This window comes from Aedes albopictus, chromosome 1, assembly GCF_035046485.1.
Source record: "Aedes albopictus strain Foshan chromosome 1, AalbF5, whole genome shotgun sequence".
NCBI lineage: Eukaryota > Metazoa > Arthropoda > Insecta > Diptera > Culicidae > Aedes > Aedes albopictus.
The window spans coordinates 172,760,275-172,780,240 of record NC_085136.1 but is presented as its reverse complement, the minus strand read 5'-3'; the positions used below and the strand labels follow the sequence as shown (position 1 = coordinate 172,780,240).

At 37.1% G+C, this 19,966-nt stretch overlaps 1 protein-coding gene across 1 annotated transcript in view; it reads left to right on the top strand.

Annotated features, from left to right (window-relative positions):
• LOC109427621 (WD repeat-containing protein 20) overlaps positions 1-19,854 on the top strand; it is a 106,384-nt gene extending 86,530 nt beyond the window's left edge. Inside the window, exons 3-5 of the mRNA XM_062849471.1 lie at positions 13,036-13,880; positions 13,946-14,897; positions 15,303-19,854. Coding sequence (XP_062705455.1) covers positions 13,036-13,880; positions 13,946-14,897; positions 15,303-15,362 — 1,857 coding nt within the window. The 3' untranslated portion in view covers positions 15,363-19,854. The remainder of the gene's footprint in view (positions 1-13,035; positions 13,881-13,945; positions 14,898-15,302) is intronic.
• The last annotated feature ends 112 nt before the right edge of the window (positions 19,855-19,966 follow it).

Below are 19,966 nucleotides of genomic sequence, written 5' to 3'. Positions count from 1 at the left end.
ACATGTTCTACAATTTTTTTTCTCTTATTATGAGCTACAACTTTGCCGAAGACATCAAACTTCTAAAAAAATTTTGAAAAAATAAAAATTTTATCTCACTTCTAGGGGGATTGATCAATAATTACATTTTATCAAAAGACGCCTTTTAACATGCAGAAAAACTTTGTAGAACACGCCAAACCTCTAGAACCAACCTAAAAAAAGTTATTTAATTTTGATCGTAAAATCATCGATTTCGAACACTGTGCACCCTGTATATATGTATATATATATATATATATATATATATATATATATATATATATATATATGTATATATATATATGTATATATATATATATATATATATATATATATATATATATATATATATATATATATATATATATATATATATATATATATATATATATATATATATATATATATATATATATATATATATATATATATATATATATATATAATATATATATATATATATATATATATATATATATATATATATATATATATATATATATATATATATATATATATATATATATATATATATATATATATATATATATATATATATATATATATATATACCTATGTGCCTATGTACCTATGTCTACCTTTAGGTACAACAAATATTGTTTCCTCATACATACCTAAGGTCACTATAATCAGTGTCAAATAAGGTACAAATTAGTACCAAACATTCTAGGCACACAATAATACAATTTCAGCAAACAGAATGCTGTTTTAAGCATTCAGATATCAAAACAAGCTGAGAAACAGGTTCTATTCCAGTTGGGATGTAACGACAAGAAAAAGGCACCCAATCAAACAAAGTTGTAATGCCCATTGAGTGTTATTAAATGGGTATAAGGATTCTTGATACATCCTGTACGAGTTAATGCACAACACGCTAAAAAAAATAACATGAAAAAGTTTTTGTTAGAAAAACTTTTTTTCCTTAAAAGTGCCCATCTTGTGATGTATGGAGGAAAGTTAGGCAAAATTGTCTTTCTTGGGAAAAAATTTCAAAACAAAAAAAATGGGCTTTTTCTGTAAATTGACTTTTAATTTTGAAATTATATTTTTAGCGTGTAATTTTTGTTTTATATATATTTTTTTTATTTTTTCATGAAAGCTTGGACAATTCCCTAAAAGTCCCCCATACAACACTTTTCTATAGGTCTTGTCATTTTTGAGTTACATCGATTTAAAAAAAAATCTTCGAAAAAAGTTAGGCCCTCTTCAAATGTTACTCTTGAAAATTTTCGAAAATTTAAGTATGCAAAGTTGCTTATAAAAACCTAGTCTTTATGCCCACCAAGTTTCATTCGATTCTGAGAGGGTGTTGCCAACCGCTGGTCGAGTTGGCGCGAAATTCGTCTATAGTTTTGTTCTCATCCCCAGCTTCTTTAGCTCTTCCTTCCCACGACTTTGAACGGCTATATCTATGCTAAAAAAGCGTTCCCGAAAAAAGTGGTAGAACAAAAGTTATTGCGAATTGGCTAAATTTTTCGAAATCAATGAAAAAACAATTGGTTGTAAATCAATAGGTTTTTGATTGTTTATCAATAGTTCAACTATTGAAACAAGTAGATAGTAGTTGGGTTAACCTTATGAGGTTATAACCATATTCTAAAAATTATTGCATCATACATATTCATCTAATTCCGTTTGTCCGGAGTGTGTGTGTGTGTGTGTGTGATCCAACTAACACCCACTGTCCGGCAGTGATAGGGTTCATTCACAAATGTCATAACGCCAAAATTAGCCTTTTTTGATACCCACCCACCCCCACGTTACACTGTTTATATGGAGAAAAAATATTTTTGTTCGAGCTGTAACACCATGAAGGACACCCATGGGTGCCCCATGGGTGCACCCACCCCCTCCAGCGTTATGACATTTGTGAACAAGCCCATATTATGGAAGAAAGTTATCTGCAATGCCATATTGATGCTACTGCAAAACGCTTTTGCAAACGAGTTAGAAGGTGATAGCTCTATTGCAGATTCAGAGACCCATTTCAGAATGGCTGGAGAGACACGTCCATTCAGAAAACACTTTCACTTACAATAAGCCCCGCATGTGTGCATTACCGTTATCAAATGGATAATGATACTGCAAACACACTTCCTGATTCAAAGATAATCTTCGAAACTGGCACGTATTTAGTTTAATTTGTTGTATATTCAATGATCAGAACCATCTCACCGAAAACTATCCAAGGTAGCGCTGCCATCGCCATGGTAACGTCTTTACGTCGCAGTCAGGCTTACTCCTCCTCTCGCCACCGTCAGGTCACTCCTCGTCCCACCACCTTCGCGCATGCAATTAGTCATCATTAGAACACACGTCACTTTATCTCTTTAAAAAATATGGGCATGAGGCCGAAATGTTTGTTTAGAACAACTCTCTAATCACTGCACTGACTGATGGCGTGGTATATTAGCCGAAAACGTAAAAAACACAAAAAAACGAGATGAATACTCCAAACATGGAAGTTATCGGTTTGCAAAACGCGGAATAAACGAAAATTTCGACACTCCCGATACGAATTCCGGCCCCGGCACCGCATGCGTCATCCGACCTGCTAGCAGCGGCCACACACACAAGATAATAAAACGCCTCCGTATGGCGTAGCGCTACCAATCGTACCACGATTTGTCAGATAAAATTCTTCAGCAACGTGGAATTGATTTTGAAAATAATTCTTCATAATTCTTCGCCAAAACCACTAATCACTGCACATTTTACACCGCACAAAAACTCTTCCACACGTGAATCCGGATGGCGTAGCACCGGCCAAACCGTCAGCATAATCACGAAGAAAGAAAAAAAAACAAGCGGACGCGAAAAAAGTTGTGCCGAGCAGCTCTAAACACGTCTGCACGCGGCAACGCCTACCAATGAGAGTCTAATTCCGTTTGTCCGGAGTTCGTCGAAAATCGATGGTGCTCTAGAGCAACCATGGGAAGTAGAGGGTTAAGGCGCTTGTTGATTCCGATTTTGAACGACACATACGGCATCGAGAACGTCTCTTTCCAAGCAGGAACAAGTATCTTAACCACCACATTATCGGATCCTAGCGTGTCGGTAACAAAGTTTTGAATCTGCTGCTCAGTAACGTTATTCTTAACTCTTTGTGAAAAAGAACCAAAATCTATCGTTCGAGTCCCTCTGTTCTACCACTGCAGAGCTACGGCGGTCTGTGTTTATCGTGTTATTTCGATCATCAGACACTAACAATAGCGATGATGATTCCGCAAGGAGACGATGCTCATTTGTATCTACGGCTTTGTTAGCTTCAGCACGAGACGCGTTGGATTGCACAAGCGAGTGATGAAGGAAAGAGATTTCTTCTTTCAGCTTGACTATTTCTCCATCAATACGAGTAATACCGGCTGCTTTCGGTGAAGTATTATTTGCATTCCGTAGTTGGTCAGACATCGGATTAGGACTATCGTTACGTTGTTTATATTTTCGATACACTGATTGCACAGCCAGCAGAAGTTCGACATAGTGTTGCGGTGCCGTATGAGGTCTTCGTGGCTCAACTTCACACATGCAGCGTGGAAGAATTCTTTGCAAAAACCTTCGCATGCAATGTAGTCGACACCAATAGCAATAACACACGAGCACTTTTTACACGATGATGGTTTGTGTATGGAGGTAATCGCAGCCATATCGAATAGAATCGACCCTAATTCTTAGAATTATTATTTTTTTTTTGTTTTTTTTTACCCTCCGCTGACCCCCACACCAAAAAGCTCACGTGGAGCTTCCTGGTTGTGGACACAAAGTACAAACAAAAAAAAACGCGGATACTAAAAAACTAAAAATTAAAAAACTACTGTGAAATCCCAGTGGAGCATTTGCTCCTTTGAAGGGATTCACGAATAAAATCAATAATAATTCTTAAATAAAATTACATTGTGATAACGATTGTGGCTTAAGAATGAACTAAATTTAAAATATACTAAAATGCAGGAGAAAAAACTGACAGAAGCCAGACAAAAACCTACATTCACAAAAATGTTGACACGCTTAAAGAATAAATTCATTTACATTCCTCCGTATGTGATGCTTCAGCTTGCTTTTGAAAATGATCGAATTTGATATTTCTTTTAATTCATTGGGAAGTGCATTAAACTTTAATGGTCCGTAATTGGTGATACGCGTTAGGCCTAAATTTGTACTTGCACTACTCCTCATAAGTTCATTGGCATGCCTAGTGTTATGAAAATTTACTCTAGCAGAAAAGACAAGATTATGATGGAATTTCCTATTATTCAATGTATTATGTACAAATGTGATTGTTTGAATGTCACGCAAGGCTAATATGGGCATAACATTGTGGTTTGAATAATTATACAGTGCAATAGTTGGGAATAAATGTGGCAATTTGAAAATTAATTTTAAACACCTATTTTGCAAGGATTGAAGTTTTTTTAGTTTGGATTTAGCAGCATGACCCCATGCTACTATTAGATATTGGAGCACAGAATGGATACAGGCAAAGTAAAAACGTAGCAATGCTTCATTTGGTACAAAAGAGCGGACCCTCTTCATTAGTCCACACAAAGATGACACTTTATTCGATACTTGTTGTATATGATTATTCCAAGATAGACAAGAGTCTAAGTGAAGACCCAAGTATTTGAAAGACGAGACTTTTTCTATAGGGTAACTCTCGCTGAGACCGTCCCACTATTTACACCATGTCTTCAAAAATGTTTAAGGTGGCGATTTTCTGAAAGTCCTCCCCAAAAAAGTAAGGAAAATGCATTTGGTTAATCAAATTGGTGGACCGTTAGTAAGAGCCACAATCATTTTGGCGGACCCTTCCATTTTTGTTAATTGTTGGTTCATTTAAACCGTTATAACTCAAAAGTTTCGCCAGAAACCACCTAGAAACTATAGGTTGTTGAAATGAGAGAAGATAGGGCTACTATTTACAGTTATAAAAAGTTGGGTCGGCCATATTGATTTTGGCCGCCATCTTGGATTTTTATATCAAAACTGTTTTTTCACCATGTTGGCAACCACCGATTTTCAAAATTTTTGCGTCAATCGAAAGCGGGGACATTTTTACACAACATATCAAAAATTTAGAGATGTATCTTTTTCCTATCAAAAGTTATCTGCACTTTTGTGAATCATGCCATTTTTGCGCACTGGGCCAGGTGCCGATTATTTACATAAATGCAGCGTTATTTCACAGTGTTTACGAACATTTATTCTAAATCTGAATCCACTAATGAAAAGTTGAAAGTTTCAGCTTTTCAAAACACCAAAAAAGTTTAAAAAGCAATGCCCGCATCGTTGAGAAACAGATAAAAATGAGAACGATCCTCCGATTTGCCCTAATTTTGCTGCAGGTGCGTTTGTGTATACAAGCAGGTGCCAACTTTGATGCTGTTGCGTGTCATTGCCGGTGCGCATGGAAATGTATGGAGAAAACGTGTCATGATTTACAAAAGTGCAGATAACTTTTGATAGGAAAAAGATACATCTCTAAATTTTCGATATGTTGTGTAAAAATGTCCTAGCTATCGATTGACGCAAGAAGTTTGAAAATCGGTGGTTGCCAACATGGTAAAAAAAAAGTTTTGGTACATAAATTGAAGATGGCGGCCGAAATCAATATGGCCGACCAAACTTTTTATAACTGCAAAGAGTACCTCTATCTTTTCTCTTTCCAACAACCTATAGTTTTAAAGTGGTTTCTGGCGAAACTTTCGAGTTATAACGGTTTAAATGAGCCAACAATTGACCAAAATCGAGGGGTTCACCAAAATTCTTGTGGCTCTAACTAACGGGGGGTCCACCAATTTGATTAACCAAATGCATTTTCCTTACTTTTTTGGGGAGGACTTTCAGAAAATCGCCACCTTAAACATTTTTGAAGACATGGTGTAAATAGTGGGACGGTCTCAGCGAGAGTTACCCATACGCAGATTTCCTACACAAGGATCGGGATAACTAAAGATTTTTTTTCGTGGTGAATGGAAGACATGTATTTTGTTTTAGACAAGTTCAAGGAGAGAAGATTGCCATTGAAATAATTCGTCAGACTCGCAAGGTCTGACTCAATGTCTTGTACAATAGACTGAATATTGAGGTGTGGATAAAACAAAGCCGTATCATCAGCAAAGAGCCTTGGCACCCATAATTATTTATTGCCGGTTGATCTGTTTCACGGAAGTTTTTCACAAGAATCTCGAGATGCTTTACAACGACCGCGATAAAATTGAACGTTAAAGCAAAATCGACGATTTTACCATGCAGTTTACATGCAAGAACGATTAGCTAAAAAGCAGGACGGGCTTGGTGGTCTAGTGGCTACCGCTTCTGATTCATATGCAGAAGGTCATGGGTTCAATCCCTGGCCCGTCCCTTTCATCCTACTTTGTATCTTTCTATCCACTTCCTCTCTCTCTCTCTTCTCTATATATACAACTCATGTATATTCATATGTTCATAGCCATCGCTAGAACCAGAAACGAATTGGAAAAAAAGTCGTTTCCCTCACTTCCAATTTCCACTCACAGCACAGTGTATATAACGCCTACAAGTTATGCAACCAAAGCGTGCTGTGCCGCTTCACTTATTCACCTCATTCACCACACAATCTATCACCTTACGAACACAATAAATAACCCCCTATCCATGGATCGCATCACCGACCCAACGGTGACTCCCAGATCTCCCATCCTTTCCGTCTAACAAATACCCCAGTCCGTGCTGGATGTGGGGCTGCAGAGGTGATCTCGGTCTTTAGTAGCAACAACCAGCACATTCTAACATTCCTTTCCCTTCCCAACTGACTATAAGGACGTGGCCGGCGCCGTTATCGATCCAAAATGTATGAGCTGCTAGAATTGCACTTTGAGAATAAGTGGAGTGTCCCAGCCCTTATTCATTTGGATCTCAGTGCAATTGGTACCAGCTCAGATCAATCACGGAGTAGCAACCATTGACATGTATAGTCAGATTTGATCGTTTGATCGAAGAACGATTAGCTAAAAAGCAGAGCAATTACGATCCACGCTGAACAACGCAAGATTCACACACACACACACACACACACACACACACACACACACACACACACACACACACACACACACACACACACACACACACACACACTATTGAAACAAGTAGTTAGTAGTTGGATCAACTTTATGAGGCTACAACCATATTTTTAAAATTATTGCATCATATTCATCTAATTCCATTTGTCCCGAGTTCGCCAAAAATCGATGGTGCTCTAGAGCAACCGTGGGAAGTAGAAGGTTAAGGGCGATTCCTTCACCATGACTTAAACATTTAACCAGGTTTAACTATATGGGTTAACCTGGCTTAGGGCCGATTTATTCACAGGTTTGACGTTCCTCAACAGCTGAACAGCTCCCAGCCATCGTCACTTAAATTTTATAGTCAAGGCATATGACCGAAAATTGTAAGCTTTTCAGCAAAAAGATGTTCAATTTGCTGGTTTTCAGGATTACATATTTATGAACGGAGTGCGAATTCCGAAAAAAGCTACTGATCGATAGAACTTGTGATGAAAACAGAACAATACATAGGCAATCAGAATAACCAGCTTGACAGCCGTATCGAAGCTCTTCGAAATCATCGTCAGTGAAGTTTTTCTTAGTAAGTCGAAACACTACATTTCAACTGATCAGCATGGCTTTATGCCTGGAAGATCTGTTGCTACGAATTTGCCCAACTTTTATCAACACCTGCTTAACTGCTATGCAGGACCATGCTCACTGCTCAGGTTGATGTTATATACACTGATCTGAAGGCGACCTTTGACAAAATTGATCACAACATTCTACTGGCCAAGCTATTTCGTTTGAGTGCATCCAACCAGCTTGTATCGTGGCTCGCCTCTTGTCTGACCGGGAGACAACTTCGTGTTAAAATTGATTCCTGCGTGTCGTCGACATTCTGCAACTCATCGGGTGTTCCTCAAGGAAGTAATTTGGGCCCCTTGCTGTTTGTTTTGTTTTTCAACGATGTCGCTTCGAAATTAGGTGTAAACTGTCGGCTTATCTATGCTGATAATCTGAAAATCTATTTGGTGATTCGATCGATAGAAGACTGTCATCGTCTGCAAAATTTTATCGATCAGTTTGTTGAGTGGTGTCACCTGAACAAATTAATTATCAGCATTCTGAAGTGCTCCGTAATGACATTTCATCGTTTGAAACATCCGTTTCAGTTTGATTACCATATCAATGGAACCATTCTTCAACGGGTGGAAGAAATAACAGATTTAGGAGTGACACTGGATCCGAAATTGACGTTTAAGCTTAGTTTCTTGTTGCCAAGTAGAGCGCTCAAGTAAAATTCCACCTTTTTCCGCAAGTAATTTTGACAACTGATCCAGTATGGGGAGAAACGTCACTTTTCCTAGCTAAACTGCTGGTGAATGACATTGATTCCCCTCGTTTGTTGTCAATGCTAGATATTTGTGCTCCACAACGATCTCTACGGAATTGGTCATTGCTACAGTGCAGGTTTCACCAAACTACTAATGAACCGATGACATCAATGGTTCGAACGTTTACGTTGGTAGAGAGCATTTTTGACTTTGGAGAGACATAAGTGCGTTTTAAAAATAAGATAAGTCGTTCTTCCATTTTATAACTTGTGTTTGTTGTGTGAATCTTAGGATTTTATTCATTAAGACTATGTAGTCAGATGGATTATAATAAATAAATAAATAATTATAGATTTAAAAATTAATCAATCATGGTAATTTGTGTCAGTTGATGCGATTGCGTTAGCATTAGAAATGGGATTTTTTTAGTGTGTGAGCTTAAATTTTAAGCCAGGCTTAGCACAATTTTAAACCGGGCTTTTCTTTTTTTCGATTTCTTCTTCTCGGCTTAGCCATTAAACCCGGTTTAATAATGCTATCCCAAGTAACCATGCCGTATTGCATAATATTATTTAAAGCGATTTTTTTGTATTCGGTCATCATCCACACTCGATCCAAACCTAGCTACAGTGTTTCTAAAAAAACAGTGTTCCACCGGCAAGTTTAGACCATACGTATCCTAGATTCGCACCAAACCACCCTTACATCATATGCACCATCCAACCAGCTGTAACCCTCTCGAAACTGACACAACGAAACAAGATTTTCATTTTTTGACCAAAGTTGATTAGAATCGAGCCCTGAAGAAGGTCCGATCCAAGGACCGAAATGCCGGCGAAGAATAAGTAGAATCAAAGCTTTCATTAAAGACTGCACAGCCGAAACAACAAAATTTCGTAATACCAACAGTCGTTCCCAACAATTATTTAAAGCGCATATAATGATATGTATTGCCCTAGGTACATTAACAATTAAAGTTGAATTAAAGTTGCAAGTGGCGCCCACGTATATGCCATCCCTATTCCCACCCAATATGATTGTTTGCAGCCAACATCAATTGGGTTCCCGCGGGAATCTAAAACGTGACGTCATCGCACCCTGCTGGTGGCGCTACTATTGCTGACTTATGATTATACTGGTGTAATCGTAATTCAGCAATAGTGGCGCCACTTCCCACTTTAATTCAACTTTAATGGTTTATATTAGTAATCCTACATTATAGAGATCTGCGGAGGCGGCCATTGTAAGCCAATCGTGCAGAAAGAACTGTCAAAGTGTGAGCCAAATGAACAGGCTGATCGTTCGTAAGAAGGCGTCGATTGAACGGTATTGCAATTCGAACTAAATAAATTAAAATTATTTATTTTTAATATCGAGAAATTGACGGTATACAGGGGATAGACAAAATGATCGGAACAGGCAAAATTTTCACTTTCCAAAAAATGTTCATTTAGCTGCAACTTCTCGAAAAGTGTATCAAATATTCTCAAATTTTTACTGTAAGATCCTCAACTAGTTGTGTATCAGTGGACAAAATTTGGAAAAGATCGGACAATTCTTCACGAAGTTATAAATATTCTTGAAAAAGGTAAAATTATCCGATAGCCAACTTTGAGCTGTTATATCTCCGGATTCAATGAACCGAATGCAATGAAATTTTGACCATTTATGACTTATATAATGAACTCTGGAAAACATTTGACTTAACTTAATATTCTTAACACGGAAGAAAATTATACTGATTAGATTATTTTTCTAATAAAACACCAAATTATCCAAAACATCAACATCGTTTCAAAATTCAAGATGCAAATTATAGTTCACTTAGTTTCCCTCTTATTGACTAATATATAAATGCGTTTTTAAGGAAAGTAACATCGTAGCCGCCAATAAATTGAAAACGTAATGGGATGCATATTAAAATAGACCAATTTACTAAAAAATCGTGATAAAAATAAAATCGCTATAACTTTTTCGCTTGTTAAAAATTTCAAGTTAAGTCAAATGTTTTCCAGAGTTCATTATATAAGTCATGAATGGTCAAAATTTCATTGCAATCGGTTCATTGAATCCGGAGATATACCAGCTCAAAGTTGGCTATCGGATAATATTATCTTTTTCGAAAATCTTTATAACTTCGTAAAGAATTGTCCGATCTTTTCCAAATTTTGTCCACTGATACACAACTAGTTGAAGAACTTACAGTAAAAATTTGAGAATATTTGATACACTTTTCGAAAAGTTACAGCTAGTTGAACATTTTTTGGAAAGGGAAAATTTTGCCTGTCCCGATCATTTTGTCTATTCCCTGTATGTAAGTTTAGTAAAAAGATAGAATTTAATTAATTCTGCTTTCAAATGCTCAAGCTTATGACGAAACTTTTGTTGCTGCACTCCTCGAAAAAACTTTCATTGCTGCTTCTTGCTTCATTTCTGCCGATATGTTTAGCTTAACACTTTGCAATAAATTTCAGATTTCATCGATTGCTCCGCTATTTTTTTCAAAATTTTGAAAAAAAAATCTACCATAATTAGAAAATGTAAACAAAACAACTTGAACCACTACGAAGTCACGCACAAAGTTTGAACATCTAGCTTTGCAGCAAGTGTTAGCAGCTGATGTAAACAAAATGAACAGCGTTGCCGAATCGACATATGTAACTTCCGCTTATCTCTATGTAGAGGATTTCTAGTTTATATCAAGCTTGATAATCCTCCTCGAAATCAAAAGAGTTTTGCAACATGCTGTAGAGCGGTGTTTTGCTTCTGCTTCGTCGCGAGGGAGCGAACGAACCCAAAGCAGAGAGGCAATAAAAACTGAGCGAGGAAGAGCGAAACGAAAAAAGAGCCGATGATCAAGGAATTGGCATCCCTATCCCACTAATGCAATGTTTTCGTAGCCAACATAACTGTGGCGCAAGCGAGAGGCTCAAGCTGACAACCTATCTTTTAACACAGCAGCATAGTGTTAATATATTTTGGTCATCTGACGAACTGCATGGGGATGCTGTGCGATTGCATACTTGGAGGCGTATTCTGTGGGTCTGTCGATATTCTCTAGATTTTAACAAAAACTATTAGTTATCAAAATAGATGCCTGTTAAGCGGAGAAATTTGATTATTTGTTAATTTATACTACTTCCATTATTTAGCAGTACACACGGCTAAACATTGAGATAATTGCCCTGTCCAAATTATATTCCTGAGGGTGTCCAAAACATATATCCGGTGTCCAAAATGCAATTCTAACAAGCGATTGGAAATTTTATTTTTTTTTTCAGCTTAAAATGCTTTCGTTAAGCTTTTTTGTCACCTGGAGAGAGCAATCATATTATAAGCGTATTAGTAACTTTGCAAAATGACAAGTCCAAGGCTTGTGCAGTCTCTCCTGTGCGGTCCAATGACCACACGTATTTATACTACCATAGGTAGACATAATGAATCATACCTAGACATTTAGGTACTGTAATGAATAGTATTTCATGTAGGTAGATATCCTATGCACACAACCATTAGGTAGACACTACAGCCCTTTCCCCTTTAGAAATCTCAGAAAGTCATCACCAAATTAATAATAGCACAAATAAACTGAACTGAAATAATCTGTTCGCTAACAAAACTACAAAAACAAAAAGACGATCTCGTCATCTCAATATCGGCAACTTTACCAAAAAGTACAAATAACACAAATTCATTCACCAAAACATAGCATACGACAATTCCGCCACAAAAGAACAATTTGGTTCACCACAAAAAATAACATTTCGTTATTACCAAAACAAAAGGACAATTTCGTCAATGCAACATCGGCCAAAACGAACATTCTGTTCACAACATAATGGCAACCCATAAAAGAACAATTCCGTTCTCCACAAAAATCTTAATTTGTTATTACAACAACCTGAAAACCAAAAGGAAATAATTTCGGAATAACTCAAAAGAAATTACACGTTCCTTGATCCTCGTCGCCACTTTTATATTCTTCAAAAGAAGAATGATAAAGATGTTGACAAGTCCAAGGCTTGTGCAGTCTCTCCTGTGCGGTCCAATGACCACACGTATTTATACTACCATAGGTAGACATAATGAATCATACCTAGACATTTAGGTACTGTAATGAATAGTATTTCATGTAGGTAGATATCCTATGCACACAACCATTAGGTAGACACTACAGTCCTCAGCCTGTCCAAAATACATTAATTACCCTATCTGGTGTCAAAGCCAAAATGGAAGTTGAAAACATTGTTTCCGAGAATGATCTAGCATGCGCAGTTAAAAATAATATGAAGACCACTTGAACAAAATGTGAGTTCTTCCTTCGGAAGGGAAGTAAAGCGTGGGTCCCGAGATGAACTAGCCTAGGGTTAAAAATCTCGTTAATAAAGATAAAAATAAAAAAAAAAACATGTGTTTTAATTCAATTTATTACAACAAAATAATGAAAATGATTTGAATTTCATAAACATTATTTGCTGCTGCTGTCGAAACGTTAGCCTTTTGTTGACTTTGATATTTTCGCATGGACAAAAATCGTTGCGTCAGTGTTGAATTTGTTAAAAATAAGAGTGAATATTTTTGTCATGTCGGTCGTATGCATAATGAATCTATATTTTCTTTTTTCTTTACAGAGATTAATTGATAAGACAAAAGTTACCTGTTTGAAATGGATACCGGGCTCTGAAAACCATTTCCTGGCGTCTCACGCTAGTGGTTGCTTATATGCTTATAACGAAGAACTGCCATGTACACCCACTACGCCGAGTTATCAGCCTTATAAGTGCGGTGATGGTTACATTGTTCATGCAAGTAAATCAAAAGCAACGCGTAATCCATTGTTCAAATGGTGCTTTGGTCAGCAAGAGAATGCCAGCATAAATGAGTTCTGTTTTTCTCCCTGTGGTCAGCACTTGGCAATCGTATCACAGGATGGATTTCTTCGAGTCTTCCATTACAGTAACATGGAGTTAATTGGAATAGCACGGTCGTATTTCGGAGGTTTTCTCTGTGTATGTTGGAGCCCGGATGGCAAGTATGTTGTTGTTGGTGGGGAAGATGACCTCGTAACTGTATATTCCTTGCTTGAACAACGTGTTGTTGCACGTGGCCAAGGTCATCGCTCATGGGTGTCAGTAGTTGCATTTGATCCATACACGACGTCATATTCAAACTGGAATGGAGATGACTATTCAGACGATGACAACCCAATGAATGATGGTTATAAAAATTACTACGGTCATAGCAAATATGCTGGCAGTGAATCAGCGACAGCAACTGCTTTGCGTCGTCCTACTTCAGCTTGTAGAAATAGTGTCTCTACATCGGAAAAACTTGCCACGTGTTACAGACTAGGCTCGGTAAGCCAGGATACCCAGCTCTGTTTGTGGGACATCACCGAGGACGTTCTGCGGCAGTCCATAGGTCACCTAAGTCGCAACTTAAGTTTAGCGGAACACACATCTTGTAATGCAAAAAGGTATATATTTGTAAACAAATATTCTCCACCTCTTGACTAAAACATTGTTTTTTTTTATGTTCTAGTGAATTTCCAAATAGTGCAAATAATAGTAATAGTGGACAAACAGTGACAACTCATAAGGACTTATCTAAATCAATAGCTAACGCAACTTCAATCGAGGAAAGCGATACAGTGGATAATGCTAATTATAATTTGAAAAAAATATCTTTTACTAGTAATAATATAACTGCTATAAATTGTGATGATAGTAATAGCAACAATAGCAGTGGAAAAGGTTCAACAAGTAGCGTTGATGGAAAGCATGCTAAGAATCACGTAACTAGAGAAAGTAGTGTTGTTATTACGAGTAATATATCTGCCGTTGTCGGAACTTCAAATAAGAAAGAAAAAGATAATTACGGTGACAAAAACTCAAAGTATGATTTAAATCACCAGCACCACTCAGCGTTTAATTCAATAACGCAACGGTTTTCCAATCTTGGATTTGGCAGCAACAGCACCAATAACAGCGAAAAAAGTGAAAAATTGGGCAAAAGCAGCAAAAGAAATATCATATCGCTTGCAGGCAAATCCAGTATCAGCAATAATATTCACACTAGTTCAAATAATAATCATTTCCAGCATTCTAACTCTTCGAGCAACAACAACCAAGCCAACAATTACGTTGATCAGACTATTTCAACTTCTTCGTCTAGCAGTGGTGGCGGTGGCGGTGGAGGCGGAAGTATATCTAATACAATAACATCAATTATGACTGCATCGTTAACGAAAAATAAGCGCAACGATGGGAATGGAACCACTGGCAGTGGAACAAGTATAATTTCATCGTACGATCCAATGAAATTGATTGGAACTCCGGCGTGCCCGAGATTCGACGATTGTCCAGTATTAGAACCTTTGGTGTGCAAGAAAATTGCGCACGAACGATTGACGGCATTAATATTTCGAGAAGATTGCTTACTCACAGCGTGCCAGGATGGATTCGTATACACCTGGGCAAGGCCTGGTTACATCGTAAGTATAATTTTTATTTTTAAACTATTTAGGTTAATATTGCAAATTGTAATGGTAGAAATCACAAACATGTGTACAACTCACTCATTTTTGTATATGGCTGTGTCAAATGTGCTAATTTACTTTTCTGATTACACCCGATTTTTTTTTTTTTTTTTTGCACGGGGGATGCGTACCTACCGGTCAAAAAAGTTTTTGGTTCAAATTTCGAAAAACCCGTGCAAAAAGTAATATGATTTCTCGACAAATCATGCAAAAATAAGAGGTAGAAGTAGCAGCTTTGACCAGTTGGATATTTTCGCATAAAATTGAAGCAGCACACGAAAGAGTTTTATAATGCGTTTATTATTTTACAGGCGTAAAGAGTTTTAATGAATACTATCCAACTTGTACTTTTCTTTTCAGAATCTACCACAGCATTTACCTCCAAGTCCTACGGCACCACCCGGCGGCACGGTAGTGTGAAAGCATCACTAGTTCAGGTTTTAAACGCAAATGTACATTTTATTTACTCTCATGATTGTTAGAAACGTTTTAGTTGTTTTGTTTTCGCACGTATACTGTAAAAAGCTAAAAAAAGTACACGGTAAAGTGTCATTATTCAACGTACTGTCTCGCGTATCTTGTCTCAAATTTAAGTTGTATACAAACGTATTCATTTACCCTTCCAAATGTATTATGAACATTTTATGACACATTCTACCATGACGTTACAACGTTTTGACGCCTTTTCTGTCAGATTTTCTATTATAACTCGTAAATTCGACCGTAAACCCTAAAAAAATTGCACATTCGGATTCCTTGTAAAATTTCCAATAAGTTTAATCTGTTAAACAGTTAGTTTTCATTGGAAAAGTATGTTAAAAATGGGAATTAGTAGCGTGACGTTACAACTGTACAACTTATTAAAAAAATTTACAAGGAATCCAAATATGTAAACATATTTGAGGGTTTACGGTCGAATTTACGAGTTATTGTAGAAAATCTGACAGAAAAGGCGTCAAAACGTGTTAACGTCACGGTAGATTGTGTTATATCCTTTTTAGGTCCTGATGCATTAATAGGATTTATTAGAAGAAAAAAAGGCAGCTAAAAAAACTGCAGATTTGCTGCTGTATTCGTATTCCGATCGATACATAAAATTTTATAAACTTGCTGATGTGATATATATGTTTTTTTTTGCGCGATATCGTATAGTATAGTAAACTAAGCTCAGAGCTGGCTCTATCTCAGTTTGAACTAATGTTATGAAAATGCCTTTTTTATGATTTTGCTTGCATTAGAAAATATACGGCGATATAAAAGCTAGGCAGCATTGAATTACGGCACTTTACGGTAAGCGCAAATGCTCAATCAAAGAATAGTGGTGAACAATGTAAAAGACAATTTTATCAACTCTAAAAGAGATATCTACCTAATACTATCCTAGCAGAACAGATTTCAAGTTGTCATGCTGTATACATGAGAAATGTTAGAACTTCTTTCTCAGCCTGAGTCAAGTATGTAAGTAAACTATGAAAATAAATGTTTGCTTATACATATGGGATTAACACAAAAGGCCGAATCACGAAAGGCCGAAACCAGTGTAACTACCACAAAAGGCCGAATCACATAAAGCCGAAGGTAACGAAAGGCCGAATGTAACAAAAAGCCGAAGGTAACGAAAGGCCGAATGTAACAAAAGGCCGAAAATAACGAAAGGCCGAATTATGAAAGACGCATATTAACTCGGTTTCCGTTTAGTTAAATGATATATCAATTAAAAGAGTGGTCTCCAGTTAACCTAGTGGTTAAGGCTATGAATCGCCAATCCGGTGACGGTGGGTTCGATTCCCGTTCCGGTCGGGAAAATTTTCTCGACTCCCTGGGCATAGCGTAGCATTGTGCTTGTCTCACAATATACAAATTCATGCAATGGCAGGCAAAGAACGCCATTCAATTAATAACTGTGGATGTGCTCAAAGAACACTAAGTTGAAGCGAGGCAGGCCAAGTTCCAGTGCGGACGTTGAGCCACAAAGAGGAAGAAGAAGAAGATCAATTTTAAGGGTTGTTTAACCTCAAATTAATTAGTTGTGAATATAAGTAGTGAAATCGATTCGCATATAGCGTCCGACTGCTAAAGTTGGGTATTAAAAAGGTGTTCGATAGGATGCTAGCGAAGTGTAACGTCTGTTTCTCTGAGCTTATACTAAGATTTTATAGCTGCATATCTGGTGTCAAAGCCAAAATGGAAGTTGAAAACAATGTTTCCGAGTATGGTCTAGCATGCGCAGTTAAAAATAATATAAAGACCACTTGAACATGTGTTTTAATTGAATTTCTTACAACAAAATAATGAAAATGATTTGAATTTCATAAACATTATTGGCTGCTGCTGTCGAAACGTTAGCCTCTTGTTGGCTTTGATGTTTTCGCATGGACAAAAATCGTTGCGTCAGTGTTGAATTTGTTAAAAATAAGAGTGAATATTTTTGTCTTATTCGACATGTCGGTCGTATGCATAATGAATCTATATATTCTTTTTCCTTTAGTCGTCCTATTTTTTGTTATCTGTATTTACGAGATTTTAGCCCTAGGCTAGTTCATCTCGGGACTCACGCATTACTTACCTTCCGAAGGAAGACCTCACATATTGCGAGTTTGTCGGGAGTGGGATTCGATCTCAGGTCCTCGGCGTGATGGTCAAGTGTTCTAACCATCACACCAGCTGCGCTCCTTTAGTCGTCCCACTCCAACATAAAATGCACATAAATGTGAATCATGCTGCGTAGCTGCATGGAGGATTGAGGAACCGAGGCGGCAGAATGCCGCCGAAGTATCCGATATCCGATGCACCGTAATAGGACGTAATCGGAGAAGTACTAGATTGAAAGTAGTGAGCTGGATGTTTGTATGGTGAGATGATCAATTCTGCATTTCTGCAATGAAATGTGCAAACAGCGTGAGTATTATGCTTTCTGGACCAATTCGATTCTGTTTGAGCCCAAGTTTTTGTAACTGTGTTGTTGAATTATTTATTTCTTGCAACTTCAATATTACAGTTACCCCAGCTTATGCTCAAGCATCATCAAATTAGGCAAGAAATCATATAACCCACGCTGTTTGCACTATTCCATTGCAGAAATGGAGAATTGAGGGCCCATATAGCTGAGGCGGTAAACGCACGGGTATTCAGCATGACCATGCTGAGGGTGACGGGTTCGATTCCCGGTCGGTCCAGGATCTTTTCGTAAAGGAAATTTCCTTGACTTCCTTGGGCATAGAGTATCTTCGTGCCTGCCACACGATATACACATGCAAAATGGTCATTGGCAGAGGAAGCTCTCAGTTAATAACTGTGGAAGTGCTCAGCAGGCTTTGTCCCAGTGAGGACGTTACGCCAAGAAGAGGAGGAGGAGGAGAATTGATCATCTCACCACTGTACAAAAATCTAGTACTTCACTGATTGTATTATTTATTTCTTGTAACTTCAACAACACAGATATCCGAACTTTTGCTCAAACAACATCAAATTAGGCAAGAACTCATAATACCCATGCTGTTTGCACGACTTCATTGCAGAAATAAAGAATTGATCATCTCACCATACAAAAATCCAGCTCACTATTTTCAATCTAGTACTTCACTGATTGCGTCCTATGCATCGATTCAAATTCAAGGAAAACAGTAGTTCCAATAGTGCTAGGTATAATGTGAACAGAAGTTATTATCTTTTTTTAGTCCAACTAGCGTTAGCTAGTGCGGACAGCAAGCGTTTCCCGGATATATATAGCAAACGTAGTTATTCGGCCAGCGCTGTGACCTTTCTATCATTATTTGCAGCCGTTATAAGCATATTATTCCATATTATGTATAATTATCACTATACTTGTCACATTTGTAGACAACATTTCCAACTACAAAAAAAAAGTAAAATGAATTTATGCGGAACAATATTTATTTGCTTCAGTGTTTTTTTCTTGTTATAGATATAATTGGTATTGGAAAGGAAAGGGTTAAGTAATAAAATTGCTACTTTTGCAATTCGGCCTTTCGTTACCTTCGGCCTTTTGAGATTCGACCTTTCGTAGAAGTTCCGGGTATATTAAGATAATTCTCAATTTTAGGGTTCATATTGCCGATGTGCTTTAGGTTCGGTTCAGGAACTTTTCGTGATGAAAATGTCCTTGGCATACCTGGACAAAGAGTCTAGGTATTTAGCAGGCTCGATATACGAATGAAAAAATGCCAAATGGCAAAGAAAGCTCTCAGTTAATAACTGTAGAAATGCTCGTAGAAGGTTTTGGTAAAGCTTCGGATGTTTTTGAGGTCAATATCCAACCAAAACTGCATGAGGTCAATATCCAACCAAAACTGCAAAATGAAATGAAAAGGAATTTCATTGACTTTCCCAAGTATTTTTCATACAATAAATGAATACCAATAGTCTCGAGGGAAAAACAAACTTTTCAGTAGACAAGGTATGGTAATGCTCAGATGTTGCATAAGCCGAAACGGAATTTCCCGTCGTGCACCTGGATAACGACCTCCGACTTCGATCAAGTATGACAACCTCTGACAACCAACATGTTCATCAATATTCAAAAAGTGTGCATTTGCTCCACTATTTTTATAAATACTATTTTATGTTAAAATAAATCAAATAATTTATTGCAAAAATCACAACAAAAGTCATAATAGTTGAATATTGTTGCAAAGCAATATAGTTTGGCTGTAACACATATTATTGTTATTGAAGTTTTGCCATGTGCTAGGCAAATATAGGCACCAGAATTCAAAACAAGAAAAGCATCCATCTTTCGAGAGCTCATTTGTATTGTAATTGATGAAGAGATGTATAGATAAAGTACACGTATAATGTATTTGGAATTAATTTATCCCAAACTGACTAGTGAAAAAATATGTTCAACATTGTGCTTACATTACTCTGTATACAAAATAACGCAGCAGTTATAGCGCATTTAGTTCACCACTGGACTATCGCACTAGTTTTCACGAGTGCGAAAACGCTAATAAAAGTGCGCGATTGCATCAAATCAACTCGGTGTCATCAGAGCACTTGTTCTC